A 26,748-nucleotide genomic window follows, 5' to 3' on the forward strand; every position below is an offset into this window, starting at 1 on the left:
ATGCAAGTGGTTTAGGATGTGTTGCATTCTCCTTGAAAATGCAAGTTTGCAGCTTGGGGGCGGGGGCTGTTTCCTCCTACAAACAGAGCTATCTATGGAGGCACAGGTGACAGAATCAGTGACTGGGATGCTCAAAGCAGCTCAAGCTGCTCTGCCAGCTACGAACCTCCAGAGAAAAAATATCTTCCCTCACTTGTTTACGTCCTGGTTACAGACTAGCCCACTGTAATGCATTCTATATGAGGCTGTCTTTCGAAATGGTTTGGAAACTTCAACACAGAGAATGCAATTGCCTGTTGAGGGGCAAGTGTTTGGAACACGTAGCAATTAGACTGGTCTTTAATTATATAAGGTCTTTCATTACATTTAAACTGTTTCTGTTTTTGATTCTAATCTGATCTGAATTGCCATGCTGAGCCGTTATCCTGTTTTTAAACTGCTTTTCTTTTTCTTTAAAGTTTTGTAATGAAAGGGCTTTATGTTTTATGATTTCGAATGTTTCTGTAAGCCGCCTCAGGAGAGCTTTGCTCTTGAAATGCTGTGTATGAATACTGGAAACAAATGAATATTGATTTTCCCCTAATAAGCTTTAAAACTTTACAAATGTTTGTTAAGAAGGTGAGCATCTTCCTAAGATGAACAGTTTAAAAAAACACACACAATAAAAAATAAAACTGGATAATAGATAAATAAATAGATTTAAAAGGCTGACAACAGCCACATTTATAATCAATAGTCCCCAGAACACTTTACAGTGTGCAAAGTGCTTTACATGAGGTATGTACACAAGAGAGCATGTGAAGTCATTGCAGTAGCCAGTGAAAGGAAGGAAAGAGGAGAATTATTTCTTTATCAAAAAGATTTATGAAAATAATATAATAGTATGATACTGTGTAAAATATAACAAGTGTAATTCAGGGTTTTCTGAGAACATTTGGAAGTCTATTTTAGGTCCTTTTAAATTTCTTGCATTCTTTTTTTTAAAAAAAATGGGATGGGATATAAATTGTAATATAGTATATTGCTGTATAATTTTGTGAAATGTGTTTACTAAAGATTTAATAAAAAAATTTAAAAAGGAAGCAAAGAGGAGAAACATCCCAAAGCTTCAACTTATCTAGAAGCAGGCAGGTGTAACAAAATAAGCATTTTAAAAGATGTTTTAAAAATAATAATAATGGGGAAACACTATTAGTGGCTAGTGTTTTTTTTCCCCAAGTGGCAGATTCTCCTTGATAGTATCTTCAGGATAATTAAGGGCTGAGTGGCAACTTTTCTAAAATAATAATAATAATAATAATGAAAGATGCAGTTAAAATTAAATGCAATACTTCTATTTCATTGACTTGGCTGGAGGAGTTAACACTTTAGTCCAACCATTCTCGAAGTGTGCATAGGGACATACACAAGTATGCTGCCCAAAATCACACAATTACATCCTCAGAAATTTCTGTGTGGGCTCAAAATGCTCTCACACAGAGAAGGCTGCTAGTTGTGTCTCTTGTATGATTTACCGCTCCCAGCTTTGCCTCCTTCCAATCTGCCTCCTGGGGAAGGGGGATATTAACTCCACTGTGCCCCTTCTGCAGATGGGATTGGATCATCCAGCCCATTCTTCTCAGCGCAGGCATACACTCTCGGAAGGGGCCGCCCCTTGCAACTGAAAAGACGATCAATCGGGTGGCTGCTCAAATTGGCTACTCATGCAGAAACACTGAGGGCAGGGGAGATCCTCCATAGGCAGGCAATTCAAACACCTACTCTGAAAAGTTAACCTTTTTCGGTGTAAGAGTGAAGCCAGATTAGATATTATGTTACATTATTCACATGATTACTGCTTATGTATTTATTTGTATATAGTGTTGCCTTGGTTCTCAAACGCCTTGGTACTCAAACAATTTGGAACCCAAACACTGCAAACCTGGAAGTGTTCCGGTTTGCAAACTCTTTTTGAGTATTATGCTTCCGATTTGAGTTACAGTGAGGTCTGTCTGTTTTGGCTATTTATTTTGCGTTTTGTTTTTGCGGCTCTTTTTGTGTGTGACTGTGTGGAACCCAGTCCAGCTACTGATTGATTGATTGATTGATTGATTGTGTGACTGAAGTACATTGTTCATTGCTTTCATTTTATGGATCAATGGTAGATAGTAAAATTCAGGTTAAATTGCTGTTTTAGGGGTTGTTTTTAAAAGTCTGGAACGGATTGATCCATTTTGCATTACTTTCTATGGGAAAGCGCGCCCTAGTTTTGGAACGCTTTGGTTTTGGAACGGACGTCTGGAATGGATTAAGTTTGAGAACCAAGGTACCACTGTACAAGTAAGAACCACGGTGGGCTGCAGTGGACTGCTAGCATCAACCTTTTGCCGCTACTGCTGTCTCAGTCCAGATTGGGGAGGGGGCACCTCTAAAGCTGTTATTTGCCCCCAGAAAGCAACCTGCTTTCTGAGAGCCTTCTTTCAGATTTAAGAGCTCTCCCCCAACACCACTGTTCCGATCTGATTCAGGGTATCCAATGCTGCTGTTTTAGTAAATAAAACAGAAAGCATTCATCATATGTCACATCTAGTCTGGCCCTGAATTGTACAACCAGTTTTAATCCATTAAAAAGGGTGCCTTAGGTTGTAATCCTAACCATACAAGCCTGGGAGTAAGCCCCATTGAATTCAGTAGGACTTACTTCTGAATAGAAATGCTTAGGATTGTTCTGTAAATCAACAAGTTTGGGGAATAGTGCCTTTGATGAATGTCAGAGAAGTAGGTGAAATATAATGTAGTCTTATTTCTGTTTCATTGTAAATAATACAAACAGCAACCTTCAGTATACATTACTCAGAAGTGAAGAAATGGGCTTGCAGCCCTTGCTTCCACAAGCCTCCAGTAATGTGTGACGTGAAGCTTTTCCTCATACAGCTTTTCTCTGCAGTGGCCCAACTCAAGTGTTTCTTTCCTTTTAGGAAAGGTAAGAGGAGATCATATGCAGCCCTCATGCCACACATTGTAGGACACAAGGTAGAGAGGACTCACTCCACCACGGAAAAGAAGAGAAGAAGAGTTTGGATTTGATATCCTGCTTTATCACTACCCGAAGGAGTCTCAAAGCAGCTAACAGTCTCCTTTCCCCTCCTCCCCCACAACAAACACTCTGTGAGGTGAGTGGGGCTGAGAGACTTCAAAGAAGTGTGACTGGCCCAAGGTCACCCAGCAGCTGCATGTGGAGGAGCGGGGAAGCGAACCCGGTTCACCAGATTACGAGACTACCGCTCTTAACCACTACACCACACTGGCTCCACAGCCCAATAATTGTATGAACTGGGCCTAGAAGTTACGTTGCTACTCAGTCACCAGCTATTGGCTCCAATAACTCTCGCCAATGCATCATGTGTAGTTTTCTGTGGACTGTATCACAGATCCTTGGCCTTGAGATCAAAGCACTTTGTGGCAAGTAGAGCTGTTGGAATCCTGATCAACTTCCAGAGATTTGATATCCCTCTTTCTAAGTACTGAAAATTAGCATCTCCCAAAGAAACCGTTACACAAAATACATTCGTTAAAAGAGCAAAAGATATATATATAAATACTGTACATAGGCAGACAACCCACAACTTGTATAAAGAAGGGAAACTATCAAATTACTACCAGGAGGGCTATAGCCCCGACAAACAGCACGTCACGGAGACGACGCCTCTGACCAACACTCTGGAGCATTGCTGCTTGTGTTGGGAGAAGGGACCTCAGAGTCTTCAATGAGAGTCAAGTCTTCCATGCTTTCCAAACTTGGACTTGGCTGGAACAGTCCCAGTATCCTTCCCCGTGGATTCATCCCTGGCTGCTGCAGGCCTTGATCCCCGAGCACCTTGACAAGGAAGTTGATGTACCTCATGGCTAAGCGGAGGGTCTCGTTCTTGCTGAGCTTTTTGTCCGGAGGGTGGGTGGGAATGAGCTTCCTCAGCTTGGCAAATGCGCTGTTGACGTTCTGCTGCCTCCACCTCTCCCTGCTGTTGGTGAAGATCTTTCTGGTCATTCTCAAGAACCGGCAGAACTAGAGGAAGAGAAAAGTGTAAAGGTCATCATGAAAGGACTAGCTGAACTGCAGCCAGAGGAGAGAAGTAAACATTTTTTTAAAAAAACCCTTCAATAAAGGTAAAGGTAAAGGGACCCCTGACGATTAGGCCCAGTCATGACCGACTCTGGGGTTGCGCGCTTATCTCGCTCTATAGGCCGAGGGAGCCGGCGTTTGTCCGCAGACAGCTTCCAGGTCATGTGGCCAGCATGACTAAGCCACTTCTGCCGAACCAGAGCAGCGCACGGAAACGCCGTTCCCCCCCCCCCGTTTACCTTACCTTACCTTACCTTACCTTACCTATTTATCTACTTGCACTTTGACGTGCTTTCGAACTGCTAGGTTGGCAGGAGCTGGGACCGAGCAACAGGAGCTCACCCCTTTGCGGGGATTCGAACCTCTGACCTTCTGATTGGCAAGCCCTAGGCTCTGTTGTTTAGACCACAGCACCAACCGCGTCCCTAAACCCTTCAATAAGATAGCTCAAACCTAGAGTCCGACTGCAAACCCAGTGCCTCTGTATTTCACTTCTGCTTTGTACAGGCCTGAAATGTTCCAGTAGACCAAAGGTCACTAGCGCCCCATTAGCAGATCACTCCAAGGGGAGCAGCAATATTTGTGAAAGGATAGCCAGAGTTGCCCTCTTCCTTTCTTTTGCTCTCTTGCTTTTGTCAGCACAAGCTCTGTGTGCAAATAGCGACCTTTGTGGGTTTCTCCGTTAGATGGAATGCTTCAAAATGCATCCTTGTCTCTCTGACATTTGTACAAGATCAGCAAACAGAGGCCCCCATCCACCCAAGGAATCCTTTTCAAATAGCCGACAGACTCCCAGTTTGTAGGTGGGACATTTATTTATTTATTTACTGCCTCCCAACATGCAGCCCAATCCTAAGCATGTTTACTCAGAAATTCCACCATGTTCAGTTGTGGTTAAGTGTCATGGGATTATTGCTCTTGTCTATTTGCTTCACCTTAAAATGTCTTCTTAGCCCTACCTCAGGGAGCTGTATTTTGAATCCTTTTGCCTCAGACCCTCCAAGTGTCTCTGTTTCCCAGGGACAGTCCCAGATTTACAGAAGCCATCCCAGTTTCTAATTTGATCCTAGAATGTCCCGCTTTCCCTTAGGATGTCCCTATTTTCATTGGAGAAATGTTGGAGGGAATGGAGTTATGTGACCCTCGAGCCAAGGAGATAAGCAACTATACAACCTTTAGAAGACATCTAAAGGCAGCCCTGCACAGTGGTACCTCTGGATAAGAATGCTTCTGCTTGCGCATGTGTTGGGTTATGAGCTACGCTAACCCAGAAGTAGTTGCTCCCAGATGCGAACTTTGCCCCGGGATGCGAGCAGAAATCGCATGCCAGAGGTGTGCGCACAGCGGGAGGCACACTTTCACTAATGGTGCCTCATGTTAAGAACAGTTTCAGGATAAGAACAGACCTCCAGAATGAATTAAGTTTGTAACCAGAGGTACCACTGTTCAGAGAATTTTTTAAAAAAATAGTTTCGTGTTTTATTATGTTTTTATAGATGCTGGAAGCTGCCCAGTGTGGCTGGGGCAACCCAGTCAGATGGGCAGGATATAAAAAATATTGTTGTTGTTACTACTATTGAATAGGACATCCCTATTTTCAGCAGAGAAATGTTGGAGGGTCTGTTGTCAAGGTTAGCTTTGCAAACAGAAATCTCTTGAATAAATATTCCATAATAATGCAATAAAAGCAGATCCACATCTGGGATCCAAAGTGGCCTGATTCAGATTCCCTGCTTTGAGTCTTATTTGAAGCTGCTTGTTACATATGGGCACTTTTAAATGTCCAAACATCATGAAAATGTGAGATTTAAGGTTTTCTTGTCTGTTAGGTGCAAGGATGGTCCATTCAGACAAAAAAGCTTTCATGTTTATGAATGAAATTGCTTCACGAGCCATTATGTGAATGGTGTCAGAGAATGAACCCCAAAGAAAGGATCTGATATATATTTCTTGAAGTAAGTCTGGCTTTATATAATGTCTTCTCAGCCAGTAGGGTTTATTGGCGTAGTACAAAATGTGAATAAAAATGATTCTGACTACACCAGAATATAGAAATTAAATAGCTGTACATTGTTGTCCATGGTGTGTATACTATTTGCTGTACGCAATCAAACATATTTCATAGTGCTTCAAAGACCTGTAAGACCTATTTGACCAAAGTCAACAATAGGACAAAGATGTGAAAGATTATTACCTTCACCTCTTTGAAACTTCACACAGAATGAAGTCTGAGCAAACAAGTTAGAATCGAGAGCAGCAACTCAGAAGCCCCACCAAATACCCAAATGAACATGATGAACAAAGCTCACCCAAAGGCTACTACCATACAAAAGATTAACCAATGCAGGGAGCTACAAATGAAGATCTGTTTCTCAATAGCCAAGGCTTAGGGCAGCATCACTTAGTGAATCTATTCAGGCTGCTTAAGCATCACCAGCCGCAGCAGTTCCTCGCACAAAAGCTGCATTTCTGGTGCATTTATTACGCAAGAAATGGCCGCTCAAGCAGCAGTAACCCTCGTAGGCTAGCAGAGAATCTCTGTATAATCCAGTGGGAATGAGGGCTTACGAACAAGTAAAATTTAAAGAGATTCAGACCTCCAGGGTATATAAATAGCTTAGATTTGTATCTGGCCTGTATCGTGCATATGCCTGCTCACTATGTTATGATGGCAGAATCTAGGGGTGCACGGATGACTAAGCCATAGCAGGTCATCTGCCCAGACAGACCTTCCATATCACCCCAACAATAGGCTTCTCAGTAGTGTCCGTTCACACATCGAGTGCAGCAGCTATTGAGTGTATGGTCTAATCAAGGACAGATAGATCAAGCTGACGTATATGTACGTGTCAACTCGCCTTTAGCATCCCCATCGTTGAACTTCGAAAAGAGTTAAGAAAATATTAGGGTCCCGATCCAGCTCTATAGCTACTGGCTATAGAGATAGAATTATAGAATTGTCAAGTTGGAAGGGACCCCAAAGGTCATCTCCCAAAACAACAACAACAATATGGGCAAAGATACTTTATGTCCAAGTGTATTTATTTTATTTAACAGAATTTGTATCCCGCTTAATTACAGTGGTACCTCAGGTTAAGTACTTAATTCGTTCCGGAGGTCCATACTTAACCTGAAACTGTTCTTAACCTGAAGCACCACTTTAGCTAATGGGGCCTCCTGCTGCTGCCGCGCCACCGCCGCCACACGATTTCTGTTCTCATCCTGAAGCAAAGTTCTTAACCTGAAGCACTATTTCTGGGTTAGCGGAGTCTGTAACCTGAAGCGTATGTAACCCGAGGTACCACTGTACTGTATAAATAAATCTCTAAGAGTATGGTGAACAGAGGACTGTGTACAATGATCTCTCTCTCTCTCTCTCTCTCTCTCTCTCTCACACACACACACACACACACACCACTCCATATGTATTAGGAAATGGAAGATATCCAGCTCCAAGGATCTTCTGGTGATTCCCTTACTGTGAGATGTGAGGTTACAGGGAACCAGGCAGAGGGCCTTCTCGGTAGTGGCGCCTGCCCTGTGGAACGCCCTCCCTTCAGATGTCAAAGAAATGAACAACTATCTGACTTTTAGAAGACATCTGAAGGCAGCCCTGTTTAGGGAAGTTTTTAACGTTTGATGTTTTATGCTGTTTTTAATATTCTGTTGGGAGCAGCCCAGAGTGGCTGGGGAAACCCAGCCGGATGGGCGGGGTATAAATAAATACAGTGGTACCTCTGTTTGCAAACACTTCTGGTTGTGCACCCTTCGGGTAACAAGCTCCGCTAACCCGGAAGTACATGCTCCTGGAAGCTAACTTTGCCCCCTGGATGTGAGAGGAGAGGGGGTGGTGGGTCCCAGGTCAGAAAATGTTGGTCTCTTTCTCAGAGTCCAAATTTCCACCGCTTCAGAAATATTCACTAGTTCCAACCTGCCTTTGGAATTCAAAAGTAACACAGAAACTTAGGCTCCAAAATAAATGTCCGGCGAAGCCCAGGATATTTTGCTATGTGAAGCAGAGCTCAAATGGCTGCCCTCCCTTCCCAACTAGGCAAACGAAGCAATAAGGAATATGGTTCGTTCCAAGTGCAATGTGTTTCGAGGGTGTGCGAAACTTCGTCCTCAGTGGTACTGCAAATATAGAAGCAACATAGCCTGGAAATGGGATAGAGAGTTTAAAATAGAATAAAGTTTGGTTCCCTCTCACCTCATATTAAGTGAATAAAAGTTACCAAGTTAGTTTGTGGTGGGAAACTACAAGAACTTAGAATGTGTAGATATATGTATGTATTAGTATAGCCAACAAAATTCAAACTAAAAACAGATTCCCAAAAAAATGAGATAACCCCTCAGAACAGAAAAATGCCCAAACGCCTAATTAGTAAGACTCAAAATGTATCCTAAAGGTTTCTTTTAAAATGTATGAAGAAATATCTTACAAACGTAAGAAAGTAAACAAAGTTTCTACCTGCGATTCTCTAAGTGGATACTCCCAGGCATGGCCAAACTTGACCTTCCAGCTGTTTTTGGACTACAACTCCCATCATCCCTAGCTAACAGTGGTCAGGGATGATGGGAATTGTAGTCCCAAAACAGCTGGAGGGCCGAGTTTGGCCATGCCTACTAGTCACAGCCTTCCCCCACCTGGTTCTCTCCAAATGTTTTTGACTACAATTCCCATCAGCCCCTGCTTAATGCTGTCTGGGGCTGAAGGATGCTGCTAAGCATCCAAAATGAGACTTTTAATATCAACTGGAGCTAATTACCTCCCTAAGCAGCCCAGTATTATCAAGGAAGCAGAATTTTGGAGGCCTTTAACAACTGCAGTGCTTAAGACTGATAGAGTGGGCTCTTAACCCCTTAACAACATACAAGTTCCTGGTTCTAAATAAGTTGGGAGTGGGCTGGAAAATCTCGAGTGGTCTTTCCACCCCCATTGTGATCGGTAAAAGAAAATGGAATAGTCCCATCTGCGCCACTCTGAGCTCCCCCTGGACAAACAGCACAATACAGATGTAATAATAAATAAATACTACCTCCTTTTTAAAATAAACAAAGCCCTGTGTGGTAAAGACAATGGCATTTATTCTTTTCCACAGCAGAAAGACATTTAATCCACTAGCAGCAAGGCATGGACGTATTATTATGAGTTGTGTGTTTCTTAGCCAAGGAATCAATGAAGCGGACTTCCCCACTTAGTTCTGTGAAGGAAACTAGCACCCTAAACCTAGAGCTCTACAAAAAAAAAAAAAAAAAACCAGCCCCAGCAATGCAGCTGATGTGGTTCTAGCATTATCCGGGCGCCATTTTGAGTGAGGGAGCCAGAATGAGATTTTCCAAGCACGAAGGGATAAACTGCCCAACTTCTTTTGTTCTGTGTACTCACGCCAAACCTACAGTCGTGCAACCAAACGGACCACGAAAAAAATGGTTTCAGAAGATTATCTATGCTAGGGGTCAGCAATTTTTCTCAGCAGGGGGCCGGTCCACTGTCCCTCAGACCTTGTGGGGGGCCGGACTATATTTTGGGGGAAAAATATGAACGAATTCCTATGCCCCACAAATAACCCCAGAGATGCATTTTAAATAAAACCACACATTCTACTCATGTAAAAACACGCTGATTCCTGGAGCATCCATAGGCTGGATTTAGAAGGTGATTTGGCCGGATCCGGCCCCCGGTCCTTAGTTTGCCTACTCATGATATATGGCATATGGATTTGCTCAACAATGGAAATGTGGGTCCATGGTGGGAATGGAGGCGTGTGAGAAAATATTTCTACCCTGCTTCACCTTTGTTTTCAAAGCAGCCTACAACAACAGCAACAACAGCAACAACTAAACCCCTTACACGATTAAATCAGCCCCTGTTTGTTAAAGCAACAATTGAAACAGCAATTTAATATGGACTGCCTAGCTAAAACAAAAACAAAATGAAAGCCTTCTGTGACATACAGTCAGCGCTCCTAGACAGCACCATCACAGAAAATGGATGCTGTTTTCAAAGGTAGCACTTGACTTCTAGGTGCTCAAAGCTTGCTCACCTAGCCAAACATTCACTTTTTAAAGCCATGCTCTCGAATCTCAGATGCCTGAGGATTGATTGCAATTTTTCAGTAGCACACATGGAAAATGCACACTGCATATGGTCAGAGGCACTTTTCTGTTATTTTCCTGTTCCACTGAGTCAATTTGGAAAAGAGGTAATGGGCTGAAGAGGAATTGAGGGTTGTATCCAGTGGTAGATTTACTCAGAGTAGACACACTGAAGTAAATAGCTATGACTAACTTAATTTCAGTGAATCTACTCTAAGCAGAGCTGGACAGAACCCAAAGCTTTTCTTGAATTTTCGCAGCCCAATAAGCAGCGGCATTTCAATATTATTGTTGGTTTCGTGGATCCTTTAAAAGAATTATAATAAATAATATTTTTTTCAGGCAGATTGAAGTTTCTGACCACTTGAACAACAAAATAAACTTATTCTTTTTTACTGAATCTGCATGTATTAGATCACGGCTGCAATATAATTAATGTATGCAAGCCCAAAAGATTAAAAAATTACACTATTTTGTTTATTTCTTTATTTAAAAACAAAAGCAGTTTTCAAATGCACATAGGGCTAGTTTTGTCCATTTTAATTTGAGTAGTAGAAGGAAACAAAAATACTGAGATGCAATTTTTTTAGTATTGGTGCATACTATTCCTAGATGCACTGGTCCCAGCTCAGAGGCTTCGATAACCATGCAAATACTGCACTATTCACATGGAGTTCCCTTATGAGCAGAGGGTACCTCATTCACTTCAGCCGGTTGTGCGTAAGAACCCTTGTGGAATTTTGAATCAGGGTGATTATGCAGCAATTAAGCGCCACGGAAATTAATGGGACTGCATTCTAAGTAATACATCGGTTTCGCTAATGAAGTCTGCTTTTATGTAAGAATTACCCCAAACACAGCAATTAGAAGGGGGGCCAAATAAACAACCTAAGATTAGTACCCCCAATTAAAAGTGCATTTAGGAAAAGGCATTGCCAAGAGTCATTTTTTTTTTTCCGAAATAAAGGTTGTCCCCTGATTTAATTCAATTTTAAAATATTCTCTCTCTCTCTCTCTCTCTCTCTCTCTCTCTGTGTGTGTGTGTGTGTGTGTGTAAAATCTAAGAGAGAAATAGCCAGAAAATATAAGGAAGGAAAGACAGACAGACAGACAGAAAGCAGTTTTTCAAAGGAAAAAATTGCAGCTGCTGGGGAGGGGGGAGGCACCTAGATCAGAACCACAGGACCCTTTCCCATCTCATGTTTTTGCTAATCTAAAAGCCCCCCCCCCCCCGGAGCTGCTATTAAGTTCAGGAGGCAAATACAATTGTGCTAGGGAGGACTAAGCCTACCTTCACAGCACCTGTCTCAGACTGTATTGGGGGATCCCCAGTGGTTGCATTTGGCCTTAAAAAAAAGTACAGTAATAATGATTTCCCACCATCATATCCAGTTTAGGGTGAAATGAAATGAGACAACGGGGATGTGCAAATAGCTCTTTGGTCTCTGTGAACTTTTACAAACAGCTGTGGCACGAGGGGGGGTGCATCCAGATATAGGGCCACAACGGGGCAGAGACTGTTCATTGCTTCCCCCTCCACTGCATACAAACTGCTCTTCCTATCGAAGACACATTTTCCTAACAAGCCAAATAACAGCTTGGGAGGTGGTGGTTATAAGGAACAGGGCAAGTTAACCCCCTCCCTCCCCGCAATGCTACATTCTCAAACGGATTGCCCGACCCCCTTGCTGCCAAAATTTGCAAAGGTTTGCAGTTCTATTTTTCATTATTCTTATTTTATCGCTGAAAAGGATAACCACCTAAAATTCGGGAACCATGCAGATCCAGAATTAAATAACCACCCCCCAAGTCATCAAAGGAAAATAATATCTAAATCACATGGGATGCTTGCTGTATAGTGTTAATTATATTTAATATTTATAAGCTGGTTTTCTATGTGTGTGCACACACAGGCTCGAGTATAAAGAGTTTTCTCTCTGCCCATATCCAGTTTGGCCTTTCTGATGAGAGGGGGCCAGTTCTGAGATTTTTCAGCCAAAAGGTGTTGGCAAATTCTAGCTATATCAAAGTACCTTTTTAAGGTTGGAAGAAATAAGTATGTGCTTAAATCTCTCCTGCTGATGTCAACAGCATTCAAAGGTGTTTCTCCTTATCTGGATTTTGCCCCACATCATAAAAATGTACATGTATTATGGAACTCAAATCTGTCTATAATAAGGTACTGCCCGTGCTTTTTGGGGGGTAAAAAATAAAAAATGAGGTGCCTTGATAAATGTGCTGTGGGTGCCAGCCCATAATAGCTGCCATGGGCAGGGAAAATAAGAGGTACTCTGTATTGGAAAGTAGGATCACAAAAAAAGCACTGGGTATTGCAATATGACCACAGAGAATTACATTTTGAGCTGATGTTTTCCACTGGACACTGTATTTATTTTAAGTGGGATGAAAGTCCAAGGACTCTGTTGTTGCTGTTGTTATTATTATCTTTTAAATGGTGTTTAGGAAAGAATTGACAAAGATAGCTAAATAGTTCATATATGTATGCACATACAAAGAACTTGCAACCCAGGCAAGGAATTCATAGCTGTCACTGTCATATACACTTGAAGGGGAGGAAATTCAACAAGACCTGCAAACTGCTCCCAAACACTTTATAGGGAAATGCCATCGAAAGTCCTTTAAATGGAAACATACCCACAGATTTCGGTAGGATAGTTCCACGTAGTATATGCTTAAGACAAGGAATGCAAAGCTACAGATCTGCCTCTTGGGGCACTGAGTGAATCTGTATTAATTAAACACTATAAAAATATTCCACAAGACACATAACGAGCTAGCTACCTTGCATGCTAAAGCATAAGAATCTGTTGCCTGAATATTTCAAAAATAAATACGACAGAAACTGTTGAGGCTGCTGTGGTTTAAGAAAGTGGCCCTATCATGTTGTATACATTGCATGTAATGGCATGTAGAATGTAAAGGAAGTCTCAAAGTGTCCGGTTTAGTGGCATTTTCCACCCAAGGGTGTACGTGATTTTAACACACCACATGGTTTTAAATGTTAAACACTTGAAAGCTTCCAGAATTTCAGTCAGTTGTTGATATTCCCTGTTTCCTCACAATTGTCATTGTTATTATTATGCATTAAATTTGTATACTATCCTATACCAGAAGGTCTCAGGGCGGTTCACAACATAAAAATGCAAAACAAAAACAAAAATGAGAACAACCCAATAATGCCCACCTCCCCATCAAATTCCATGCAATCTCAGCTGTGGAATGTTATTCAGACGGACAAAATGAGAACAGCTCCACTGCCGGTCTCTTAACTGCAGTGCTTATGCCACAATGTCAGCAGCAATGTGGGAAAGAGCAGAGGATACAGCCATCTCACTCCAGGTCTGAATTTAGTCACCTGTGAAGGAGCAGCCCTTTTCAGACATAACCGGAGCCATGTGCCACCACCACCTTATGAGTGTCAAAAGGAAGCTGTCAAGATTCTTACTCCTTCCCCAGCACAAAATTCAGCGTGGATGTCTAAAAAGGCATTCCAGGGAAACCACCCAGCAATGCCCACAAAGCCTTTTGGTGTTGGGAAAAGTGGGAATGTGTGCACATTTGGGAAAGTTGCATAAAAGACTAAAATGCTTTTAAAATAAAAATATAAATCTAAGAAGGAAAAACCACACACACGTAATAAGCAAAGTAACTTACCTTTTCCAAAGCTGATCTCGCAGAAGTGTTCGCCTGCAGTCCAAGTTCGCTCTGGCTGCTCCCGGTACTTTGCTCTCCCAGCTCTGAGACGCAAGAGCTGCTCTCTCTCCTGACAATCCAGCCAATTGCCGGTCCCTGCCTGCTGCCTCCTTTATAGAACGCCAGATCCTTTGTCTGGCGCGTGTCACCACTAGTGCTAGCGATCCAGGGAGCTTATTCCGTATCTCCTGGGAGATCCTTTTCATGCTGCAGCTTCTTGCTCTTCCTAGAATTCTAGCCCATGCTAGAATAGGTGGACAAGACAGCTTTGGAGCTTTGTTCTGAAATGCCAAGAGGTTTGGATTCAAACACTAAGGGGGAAAAAACACCAGACAGGCTATTTTTGCAAAAGGCCGTAAGTGGCTGGCGGTTGGCAATGTGATGCTTTCTAGGTGTTGTTGGACTCCCATCAGCCCCCAGCCAGCATGGTCAATGGTCAGGGATGATGGATGTTGGGGGTCAGCATCTTGCCTTCCCCAGCCATAGCCTATTGAACTCAGCAGTGTTTTATATGAGCTGAGCTTCGTTTAAGTCTGAGCTTAGGAATCAGGCAGCGGGGAGGGGGGGGGCTCAGCCCTGGAATTGATTTCCAAGTGCCTGGAGTGTTAGCATGGCAAAGGAAGCACCTTTGAGCATGTGCAGAGTGTCCAGCAACTGCCAAACATCATTGTGTGCCTGGCCTTTTGAGCGGGGAGAAGCTTGGAGACCAGTAAGGGCAGCTTGGAGTCACGCTCAGAAACCTGGCAATGCTCTTTTTAGAAACTAATCGCCAGAATACAACACTTGTGGGAAAACACTGGTGTGGAAAATGCCTCGTGGGATGTAATTTTTTTAAAAGGAACAGGAATGGTTGTCGAAGAAAGCAAAACAAAGGAGACACACACTACTCTGGAGACCCGCGGAGGCTGTTTGTAATCACAATGTTTTTCCATGTATCGTTCAGTGATGTGTGCACCAAGTATTTCACATAACTGCAGCCCAGGGACACATGTACATAGGTATGCAGCTACAAACAGGGGAAGGGCTGCAGGTCTGTTCAAGCTCAGACCTTGTGTGGGGTAACTCCAGTTTCAAACCCTGGCACCCACATTTAAATGGGTTTGTGTGTGGGGGGGGTCTAGGTATTCCTCTGGTCACAAACCCTCAACAACATGGGTAGGCAAACTAAGGCCCGGGGGCCGGATCCGGCCCAATCACCTTCTAAATCCAGCCCGCAGATGGTCTGGGAATCAGCGTGTTTTTACATGAGTAGAATGTGTCCTTTTATTTAAAATGCATCTCTGGATTATTTGTGGGGCATAGGAATTCATTCATTTTCCCCCCTTCAAAATATAGTCCGGCCCCCCACAAGGTCTAAGGGACAATGGGCCGGCGCCCTGCTGAAAAAGTCTGCTGACCCCTGCTCAAGAGCTTCTGCCACCTAGACTGTAACTGAAGGAGATGCACTGATTCTCTGACCTCCGGCTTATAGTATGGCAACTTCAAAATGTTCAGTCTGTAACAACCGTCACACAACAACTCAGACGATAGCCACCCCCACCCTTGATGACTGGCCTTTAGTCTACAGGGTTTAGATGTTGGTTGCAGCAAAGCATGAGAGGAGAAAGGGCTTCCCTCCTCTCAGCCATCCTCTGTATTGTATTACTATGCTATGGTGTTCAATGCTTGTAAAGGTAAAGGTAAAGGGACCCCTGGCCATTAGGTCCAGTCGTGGCCGACTCTGGGGTTGCGGCGCTCATTTCGCTTTATTGGCCGAGGGAGCCAGCGTACAGCTTCTGGATCATGTGGCCAGCATGACTAAGCCGCTTCTGGCGAACCAGAGCAGCACATGGAAACGCCGTTTACCTTCCCGCTGGAGTGGTACCTATTTATCTACTTGTACTTTGATGTGCTTTCGAACTGCTAGGTAGGCAGGAGCAGGGACCAAGCAAAGGGAGCTCACCCCGTCGCAGGGATTCGAACCACCGACCTTCTGATTGGCAAGTCCTAGGCTCTGTGGTTTAACCCACAGCGCCACCTGCGTCCCTTCAATGCTTGTAGAAGGGTGCTAATAATTTTGTAAATAAGTCCAATAGGTAGACTGATACCTTGGATAAGGTGTGTTCTGAAGTGCCTTGAGTCAGACCTTCTCAACTGGCACACTGAGTTGAGTGAGCTCTGTCCTGCTGCAATAGCTAAAAAATTAACTCCAGGTCCCTAAATCTGGATGCTGGACTTGGAAAGAATTTGCTTGGTTCTGTGGTTTATTCAACAGGTGGTTGTTCCTCACCTGGCTAATGAACAAGGTGGTGATTTTCTTACCACAGTTGGTGGCCCGACAGTGGAAGCCGGCCGGCCCATGAGGGCAAATGGCTCATGCCTCACCAACCTCTCTGCTCTCAGACAGCCCCCACCTGCCTGTCTTCTTACTTAAATCCAGATGAGGGGAAATTGCTGGCTGTCAGTCTCAGTATTTCGCTGTACAGAAGTGTACCCTCCAACATGCCTCAGATGAAAATATGAAGATTTCTCACCCTCCCCAACTGCCCCTCCTCAACCCCCCCATTTTTTGTCTTTCCCCCAGAGCATTTCCTATCAGAAACAGGGCAAGTGCCACCACCGCTTCACCAAAAGGTAAAAAAAGGTAAAGGACCCCTGGGTGGTTACATCCAGTCAAAGGTAACTATGGGGTTGCAGCGCTCGTCTTGCTTTCAGGCTGAGGGAGACGGCGACTGTCCACAGACAGCTTTCCAGGCCATGTGGCCAGCATGACTAAACCGTTTCTGGCACAACATAACACTGTGACGGAAACCAGACCACACGGAAACGCCGTTTACCTTCCCGGCACTGATGTGCTTTCGAACAGCGAGGTTGGCAGGAGCTGGGACAGAGCAATGGGAGCTCACTCTGTTGCAGGGATTCAAACTGCCAACCTTCTGATCGGCAAGCCCAAGAGGCTCAGTAGTTTAGACCGCAGTACCACTCACATCCCTACACCGCTTCACCAATGGGACACAGCACACATGCCTTCAGCCATCATGAGAAAGCCCCTTAACCTCAATTTTATTCTGTTTTATTCTTTGGTAGATATACAAAGAGAAAAACACACACCCATAAAAAAATTTTTAGAAAGGGGCAAGATTAGACACAGACGCACAAAATATATTTTTTAAATAAAGAAACTCCCCCTTTCTTCTCGTCCAGAATGGTCCTGCCCTCTGCCTGCTCCCCAGAGGTGGCACGTCACATGGGGCTGAGCCTCAGGTTCAGCAGCCTCTCGTCTGTTTCGCTTGCTCTCCAGGAGTTGCTACAAGCTGCCCAAGGAAGGAGGCCGACAGCAGTCGCCATGGAGTGGCCTTGAAAATGATTCTCCCTTGCCACCACAGCTACTTGGAACAAGGGTCGGCTCATCTTCCTTCCCAAGCTCGACAGCAGCAACACTGGCAGGAAGGGGAGGGGACATTCCAGGGTCAAATCAGAAGCCAGGATGGCTTTCATAATTCCAGGACTGTTGCTGGAAAATCTGGACACTTGGAGGGAGGAGAGCAAAACTAGAATTAGCTGGCTCTGCCTGTCATTGGCTCCTGGCTCTAACCTGCTGTGGGTCTCCCAGTCTTAGCAGCTACCAGTCTCAAAGAACACACAAGATGTAACCTGTTATGTATTGAAGTTCTCACCCTGGGCCAGCAGGGGGATACTGTAGATAGTTTTCACTCAGGTCCACATGTGCAAATAAGGGATTGAAAGTGATGTTCAGTGATTGGATAGTTACAGAAAGTGGTTACTGTTGTGTTGTAGTGGAGCTCTATATAAGCAGGCTGGCTGAACCCTTCAGTTCAGTTCTGTTCTGGCCTGTGAATAAACAAGAGCTGTTTGAAGAATCGCTGTGTTGTCTGATATGTTCACCCACAACTTAACATAACCGGCTGTACTTTTGAATAAATAAGGTCTTGTCTTAGACTCTGTGAAAGGATTCTGTGGAACTGTAACAACCCTTCATGTGGATTATTGGACTCTATGAACAGACAGGTGGAATAGATATTTATACATGTATGGACCTTATGCATGAACTGACTAGACAATGAACTGGTCCACTGGGTCTTCTGCTTTTTTCGTTGAACTTTATGAGACTTCCGTCGAAATCTACAATTTGACACAATGAATAGTATACCTTATTTATTCAAAAGTACAGCCGGTTACGTCTCGTGTGTTTATTGAGTATGTTTCACGTAACCACAGGTTTGTTGTTGTTGTTTTACCAGTCTCAAAGGGCACCAGCCACCACTGCAGTTCCAGTTGCATTGCAAACTTTGCTGCCTCTGCTCCTTGCAACCCCCTGGCTTTTCTGACATGGGGCAGGAGGGGTGGAAATGAGCTGGCTCCCTCCTCTTGCGCCTTGAGCTGATGCTCATTGCGCAGAAACCAGCATGGAGATAAATAGCTAAATAAATAGATGTGATTGAACATGTTTGTATGCCTCTCTTCAGTAGGGAGGCGGGAGCCAGACACAGCTTACAAATATCAATAAGAAAACAGTCCCTGCTTTTCACACTTATAACCCATAAGACTTGGTGCAGAAGGAAAGAGGATGGGGAGGGAGGGGGTCAAACCCCGGATCTGAGTTACAGAGTTATTGTAAGTCCAGCTGGAATGGAAAGAGCTCACGGATAAGAGGAGCTGGAGGCTGCTGGTCTCTCTGCTGAGCTGATGGGGAGGCCCTGCATGCAGCCCAATCTCTCCTTCTTCTGCTGTAGCCTGACAGAGTGGCTGCTGTTACCTCTCCACACCAAACGGCTGCAAATGAAGCTGCTGCTCAAGGCACAACAGCAGAGGTCAGCTGAAAAGCAGGCTACCCCAGTGGCATATCGTGGATTGCCAGTGCCCAGGGCTGCATGAAGGGGGTAGAGGGAGGGAGAGGTCGCTTCCTGGTTATGGAGAAGCTGTTTTCAACGACACCCAGCAATGGAAGCGCCCAGCAGTACTGAGGCAGCACCAGGTGTTGAAATTTTGCTCCCCTAAAATTTTTGTGCCCGAGACAACTGCCCCTGTGGCCCACCACCACGCTATGCCACTGGGGTACCCTATCTGATACTAAGCAGCTTGGCACCTATTATTACTCCTACTCCTACTTCTCCTTCTTTGGCTGTCTTGCTTTTAATGCCCTTTTTTGTAGCCAAGCCTGCACACCTGGACTGGTCCATGGTCCACCTGACATCAATTGATCAACCTTTGATTTTCAGTCCTGAGCAGGCAGCAGAAGCACGGCTTACTGAGCCCCTGACAAGCTGCAAGACCTGGGTGGCAAGCCACATTCAGCTTGATGAATGACAAGTTGTAGCAGGCCTGCCCTGTGGTACGAAACAACTAGTCCTTAAGGTTCATTTCATCTGATCCTGACTCCCTTTTCACTATCGTAAGTGCCCAGAAGGTATCAGGCTTGGAAACTCAGGAAAAGTGCAGGAGAAGTTGAACCTGGCTTAGTTAGCATGTCCCAGAAACACAAACTATATTGTACTATCTGGAAGCCCACACCTTACCATGACGTGCATACCAGACACACATTAAAACATGCATTTTGAAGCATGTAGCTAAATCCTACCAACTTCAAAAAAAAAAAAAAAAAAAAAGGTAAGCACAGACCCTCCAAGTGTTCCTATTTTCCAGGGATGTCCCTGATTTAGAGAAGCAATCACAGTTTCTGATTTGATCTTGGAATGTCCCACTTATCCTTAGGATGTCCCGTTTTCAATGGAGAAATGTTGGTGGCTGTGGACTTATCTGACCCCCGAGCTGTCTGAAGGCAATCCTGGATAGGGAATTTTTTTTAAATATTTAATGTTTTCTTATGTTTATATATATATATTGGAAGCTGCCCAGAGCGGCTGGGACAACCCAGTAAGATGTGCAGGGTATAAACAGTAAAATTATCACTAGGGAATGAGACCATCCCTAAGGCTGCCTTTAATTAGAAGGAGGAGAGTTGTCCTAGTGGGCAACAAATAGCCAGAGAAAAAAATAATGGACCTTTCTTCTCCAAAACTGACCTAAAGCATTTAAGCTCCTTCGGTTCTTTTTAAAAGGGATTGTTCTTTTGGAAGCTCTTCTAAGGAGAAAATGTTTTCTTCTTTTCAGAGAGGGAAGGGGTGGAAAAAAGAAAGTAGTGGAAAATAAGAAAAGCTACACTTCTTTGAAAGGAGTTGCAAAAGGAAGTTACCTCTGGAAAGAGCTAAAGAAACTCAAAACAAATTCACTCTGCAATCGTTTTGCATGTGTCCTGCCACCGAGTCCAAAGGGAGCTGCAATCCTATGTCACACTCATCAGGAAAGGTGATACAGAACGGCAAGTTCGAGAATAAAAAGCAGGGCTTTATATTTATCTTTCTTTGGTCCGAGCATCCTTAATTGGTGCCTCTGCCGTGAAATAAAAAATAGTGAAGGCAGAATTGAAAACCCATCCACCTAGATCATTGAAATAAGTCACCCACGAAAGGGTTTAAATCATCTTGGTTTATTTTAACACTGCCCAGAATGTCAACACTTCAAATTTCAGTGGTTTGGAAATACAGGCCACACATTCTTGTGATTGCAAGTTCCTTCTCCTGCAGGACTAAATTGAGGCTGGTCTCTTTTCTCATGGTAAATTAGAGCAGCAGCTCTCCCCTCTGAAAGCTGTGTCAACTGCTTCATTTAGCACAAGTGTTATGTTAACTAATCCCCCACTAGCCCATTTGAAAAGGGCCTTTGGCCTCCACAGAAGCCTCATTTCCATCTAATTTACATTGGAAAGTTGCCAAAAGCACCTCCAGTGTGTAACCTCCTCCAGATCATTATTTACCCACAGCCTGCAGCACTGAGATATTCCAGCCAGGAATATCTAATATGGGAGAGAAGGTTTGCTCTGTACGAAAAGAGATGGACAACCATTTGCATCTGTAAAATTGTGGACGAGCAAATCTATCCTGCCTCCTGACGTCCCACAAGCAAAGGTTTCGACTTCTACTGAATCCGCTGAAATCATTTAAAACCACAAAAATAAACTGAGGATCCGCTGAGATGATATGGTACTACAGTCGTACCTTGGTTTTCAAACAGCTTAGTTCTCAAATGTTTTGGCTCCCGAACACTGCCAACCGGGAAATAACTGTTCCGGTTTGCGAACTATTTTTGGAAGCCGAACATCCAACGGGGCTTCCACGGCTTCCGATTGGCTGCAAGAGCTTCCTGCAGCCAATCAGAAGCCACGCTTTGGTTTCCAAACGTTTTGGAAGTCAAAAGGACTTCTGGAACGGATTCTGTTCGACTTCCAAGGTACGGCTGTACTTGTAAACATTTTGGCAGAAATCATGAAACACACTTAGCACTGATTAGAAGTGCAAAGGATTGCATTTTCTTCCTATAATGGAATTTTGAAGTTTTCCATGAGGACTAGTGTACTGCAGTAGTTGAGAGAAGGGTAGACAGATTAGGAAGTCTACAGTTCAAATCTTGCCTCTCTTCCAAGAAATGCACACCAGGGGTCAGCAACGTAAGGCCCATGGGCCACAAGTGGCCCATGGGGGTTGTTTAACCGGCCCATGGATCCTTGCCCCCCACTGCCTGCTCCGTCGGCTCACATGCACCGTGCTAAACTGGCATGGAGCAGAGCAGGGGCCGCCTTGTGCGACGCTGGCCGACTTCCCATTGGCTGCAGGAAGCTCCTGCTGCAGCCAATGGGAAGCTGTGCACACCTCCTCTGCGCTGGAAGGAGCGCCAGAAATAGTGTTTGCGCACGCATGCATGCATGTGTGCACACACACACACTCCGGTCCACCGTGGCATCAGCGGGACTGTCAACCGGCCCAAGCCCCAAAACCTTTGCCAACCCTTGCCTTAGACTATATTTCAGTTCAGCTCAACCCTCAGTAATACTGGCGTAGAGGTTTGAAGTTTCAAAACTGGTTGGCGTCCATCTATCTTGGGAGACAATGGAAGAGTGCACATTTGAGGATGAAGTCAAACTGCTGGGAGACTTACAGCGCCTGCCGTGGCTGTAGAGACCGATACGGGAGAGACATGTTTTGTTGCAGCTGGGGCAGATGAAGGCATCAGGTTGTGCTGATGCATAGGTGGCAGCTCCTGAGAGCTAAGGCACTTTGGAGCACCCAAATGTTTTTTTTAAGGGGCCCGGGGCCCCTCAGTGTTCAGAGGGCATTTGGCTCTGCCCCCTGGCTCCTCATGACGTCACTCACGTAACATCAGGACGTTCTGCATTTGACGTCAGGATGTCCCATCGGGTCCTCTCAATCGTCTTGAGAAGCTGGCACCTCTGCGCTGCTGCATGTGAATCACTGCATTTCTTCTTCCTGCACTTTCCCCAGATATCATTCCTCCCTCTGGTCACAAGGGATACAAGACCTGACCGTCTGTCTCCAGGCACTGCAGTTGTCTGCAAGGTATTCCCACATGGCAGAGTTAACGCTGCCAGCCTTCATGTCGTGTTTGCAGGCAACTTTTGCTATGTAGCACCGGTGTGACTTCTTTACCTCTCTTTCCTTATTAATTTGTCACATACCGACTTTGAAAAGCAACAGAAGCACACACAAAAATTCCTTAGTAATCATTTTTCCGCAGTTTGGCTTCTCATTGCTTCAGCTCTTTGAATGAGAATACCCAGCTCCTGTTCTTGTGCTACAATGACATGCTCTATTGTCCGTGCCAGAAGTGGATGTCAAGGGGAGAGGGAGCTATTGGCTTGCTTCTGTTTCATTACGTAGTTTGTGTTCTCATTTTGTATTTTTATGTTGTAAACTGTCCTGTGATCTTTGAGGAAAGGGCGGTTTACTAATTTAATCAATCAATTAAATTAATTACTAATTTACTAAATTAATTACTAAATTAATTACTAAATTAGAAGGAAGGAAGGAAGGAAGGAAGGAAGGAAGGAAGGAAGGAAGGAAGGAAGGATAACCTCAGCTCCACCATAATCCATAATGATGGAGTAAGAGCAATATTCACCCACCCAAGCATATTTTCCCTGCTCTCTTCTTAAATTAAAGGAAAGCATCACCCTAAAATTTCATTGTTATTTTACTGAAAAAGACTTTTTAATGGGTTGGATCTAAAACGTCACCTCTTCCACAAAGTGCAACTCTGTTGAACAGACGTTCCTTCGGTTCACAAATTGAAAATGTTGGATCCAGCGCATTGTTGTTTCATCCTTCATTGTAAATCACTTTGGAAATCATTTCTGAATGTTAATGTAAAAGCTGCGTTATCACTAGATTACCTGACTTAAAAAAAAAGAAAGTTTGGAGGAAGCCACTGAGGCCAGGTCTATTACATCATGGTAGTTGAACAGAGCCTCCTTATTCAGAAGCAAATACACCGATTACTGGGGGCGAACGGAGAATGGCTGACACCTTTTGCTAAGCCTTTGGGAAGACTGGATGGTGGAAAAAGGAGGAGGAGTAGGAGTTTGGATTTGGATATCCCGCTTTATCACTACCCTAAGGAGTCTCAAAGCGGCTACCAATCTCCTTTCCCTCCCTCCCTCCCTCCCTCCCTCCCTCCCTCCCTCACAACAAACACTCTGTGAGGTGAGTGAGGCTGAGAGACTTCAGAGACGTGTGACTGGCCCAAGGTCACCCAGCAGCTGCATGTGGAGGAGCGGAGACGCGAACCCGGTTCACCAGATTACAAGTCCACCACTCTTAACCATTACACCACACTGGAAACAGAGTGTATGACTAGCTGGGCCTTCAGTCTGAAGCACTAAATTAAATGATGCTTCTTATTCTCCAGACGAGCTCTATAGTTGTCCCATTGTGGATGCATTAGGATGCTAATAAATGCTTCCTTTCCAGGGGCACTTTTACAGAGGGGAAGGGGGATGAAGTTTCAGGATGGAGGAGCAAGATTCTCAGTTAGATTCATTATATTCAGGATTTAAGTTTTATTAATATTTTTAATTATTCATCAATTCCACCCTTGAAATATTGTTTCCCCCGGGAACTTCCACAAACGGCATTTCAAAAGCGTCCGTTGAATTTTTACACCTCCTAACACGCTTAGCTATGTGCTCCACGTTTTGCTGGTGGTGGTGCAGTTGCCAGTGAAGCAAAAGGAATTTGCTGTTTTGGTAGGTGCATGCAATAGTCGTCTGTTTCGTTGTTTCTAGCAGTATTCAGGAATACACGTGGCCTTGAGAAATAAATCTTATGAGATCTGAAACCCGGAGTGTGGAATGGCAGAAGAATACTTAGGGTCAGCTTCATATTCCCCCTAAATTGTATGCCCCCCAAACTATCTAAGGAGTATGAACTCCAAAGTTACATACTATGGGGTCAGTGGAATCAACTGGTTGGGGAATAATTCTTTATGGGCAGAAGACAGATCTATTTGTCAGTGGAGACTGGTCCATTAGAGTGAATGGGACCCTCCTCCAGCAACCGGAGCCTGCAATCAGCTAGTTCAGTCGCCTGTTTATCTTCATACTTACAACCATGTGGCACTGGATGTCAACAGCAAGGAACATGGTAAAAAACCAGAATTAGTTGGAACTGTCATTGGCTCCACCTAGGGGTGGTGTCAAGACTTCCAGAAGGCTGTTCCTTACCTGGTTGCAGCAAGAGCTGAGCAGACACGGTAGAGTCCTTTTAAAGAAATTTATTCATTCATAACAGCAAGAGAGAAAAGAACGCAGCAAGCCCTGAAAATGGTATTGCTCCAACTAAGATCCTCCTCCCTTCTTCCTAGCAACAGCATCTCCCAGTACAATGGCTGCTCGTAGCCCATTGTCTCTGAGCCCTCTCTGTTCCTGCACTCTTCAAGAATGCTGAGTTCTGGGAGAAGGGGGATCCGAGATACTCTCAATTGACGTGTCAGCAAGCTGTTCTGCCTCTGTCTCCCCTCTCCTTCGTCTAGTAAAGGTAAAGGTAAAGGGACCCCTGACCATTAGGTCCAGTTGTGACCGACTCTGGGGTTGCGGTGCTCATCTCGCTTTATTGGCGGAGGGAGCCAGTGTACAGCTTCCGGGTCATGTGGCCAGCATGACTAAGCCGCTTCTGGTGAACCAGAAGACCAGGTGAACCTGGTCTCCTGGTCCTGGTCCTCTTTTCTGTCACTGCCAGTCATCTCTAAGCATGCAAGCAACTGCCTATTTCAGACATTTTCGCCCTCCAAACCAAAAGCAAGAAAGAACCTAAGAGTCATGCTTTCGGCTGTGATTTTTAGGATATAGTTCCGTTCTACCTTAAGAGGGACAGGCATGACTGTTGTGTGTCACATGCCTGTTTACTTCCAGCACAGTCTGCTGGGAACTTCCGTTTTGTATATTGCTTTTGTATACTGCTATTTGCTCTGACACGAAGGGAAGCAGACATGTTTTTCCTTTGTTCCTGCTGCTGAATAAATGCTGCAATATGCTTACACATATCTCTGTCCACCACTTCCACTGTGAGGATTTATCACTCTGCTGATAAGAGCGTGCACGGCTTCTAAACGTGTCTGAGGCTCGTGTCGCTGATTGATGCTGTACCGGAGATCACCGTGCTGCCGGCCGGTGACTGGAGCAAGCTGGGGAACCTGCCAAATGCCCCCGTCTCCCCGGCAGTATCCCAACAGTAGTAGCCTCCACATGAACCCCCTGTACCACATACTGCATTAGGTGAGTGTTGAAAGGGTGAGTAGAGTGTCTGAACCAGGATCAAGTCTCTACGACAGGGTTTCCCCAAACTTGAGTCCTCCAGCTGTTTTTGGACTACAACTCCCATCATCCCTAGCTAGCAGGACCAGTGGTCAGGGATGATGGGAACTGTAGTCCAAAAACAGCTGGAGGCCCAAGTTTGGGAAGCCCTGCTTTAGGGTACCACCACATCTTGCCATCTTCTGTCATTTAAAGTGGCCCAAGCTTTTATTATAGCATCCTCGAGGATAATCCAAAGAGATCAATTAAAAGTCACACACACACACACACACACACAGAGAGAGAGCAGTCCAACTTCGATGGCCACCTTCCTCCCTCTGCTTGGCTCTGCCTCGCCTGCACAGCCCCCACCTGCCACTCTTGAAGGGCTTGGCAGTCCTGCAGGTGCAGGTCTCTCTCTCCAGCGTGGTGAGAGCTATGAATAGTAAAGGTTTTTAGCTCAAGCACATGGAGGCTGTTTAGCAGCCATTGGATAATCCCCAGTTAATCAGATTATGCAAATTCTTCCTTCAAGCCCCCTCGCCCTTCTCCCCCACTTTCTAAAATGAGAAAATTAGCCGTGCTAAAGAAAAACCCCAAGTAGCATGAAGATTCGGCTCTGCCAACTCCACGCTTTCACCCACAAATGTATCCTCCCATATATATATATATATAATCTCTATCTATCTATCTATCTATCTATCTATCTATCTATCATCTGTCTGTCTGTCTATCTATCTATCTATCTATCTATCTATCTATCTATCATCACTATCACCAGGCCTCTAAGAGAGATAGTAGCCACTCTGTAAGAATGAGCAACTGGAAGCCTTTGGGGGGAAACCCAGCCCTATGCTTTGTGCCCTAGTTGTGAGGCAGGAGGCAAAAGAGGTGCAAGGCAGGGGTGATGTCTATATTGGTATTAGTTGCTATTTTAAAAAACAGATTTTAAAAATTGCTTGGCACAAGATATCAGTGGAGCACACAAGATAAAACACAAAAGGTACAAAAGTCTAAAAAGACACACATACCAAAACCCATCACAATAGCTCTGCATCTAATATTTCACAAATAGCTACGCCTTCTCCGGCAGGAAGGTAAACGGTGTTTCCGTGTGCTGCTCTGGTTCGCCAGAAGCGGCTTAGTCATGCTGGATACATAACCCGGAAACTGTACACAGGCTCCCTCGGCCAATAAA

The 26,748-nt window shown here is 44.5% G+C and overlaps 1 protein-coding gene across 1 annotated transcript; it reads right to left on the reverse strand.

Annotated features, from left to right (window-relative positions):
• Positions 1–1,975: 1,975 nt before the first annotated feature.
• TAL2 (TAL bHLH transcription factor 2) lies at positions 1,976–14,220 on the reverse strand. The gene is made up of 2 exons (XM_081845728.1): positions 13,871–14,220; positions 1,976–4,042 (listed from the first exon to the last, which is right to left on the reverse strand). Exon 2 carries the CDS (start codon positions 4,022–4,024, stop codon positions 3,671–3,673), a length of 354 nt encoding a protein of 117 aa, XP_081701854.1. The 5' UTR covers positions 4,025–4,042; positions 13,871–14,220; the 3' UTR covers positions 1,976–3,670.
• Positions 14,221–26,748: the final 12,528 nt, after the last annotated feature.

This window comes from Podarcis erhardii, assembly GCF_964252035.2.
Source record: "Podarcis erhardii genome assembly, chromosome: 17".
Classification (NCBI taxonomy): domain Eukaryota; kingdom Metazoa; phylum Chordata; class Lepidosauria; order Squamata; family Lacertidae; genus Podarcis; species Podarcis erhardii.

What these genes read in the sequence shown, in the direction of transcription:
- TAL2 (XM_081845728.1), bottom strand. Translation starts at nt 4,024, where the DNA reads ATGACCAGAAAGATCTTCACCAACAGCAGGGAGAGGTGGAGGCAGCAG.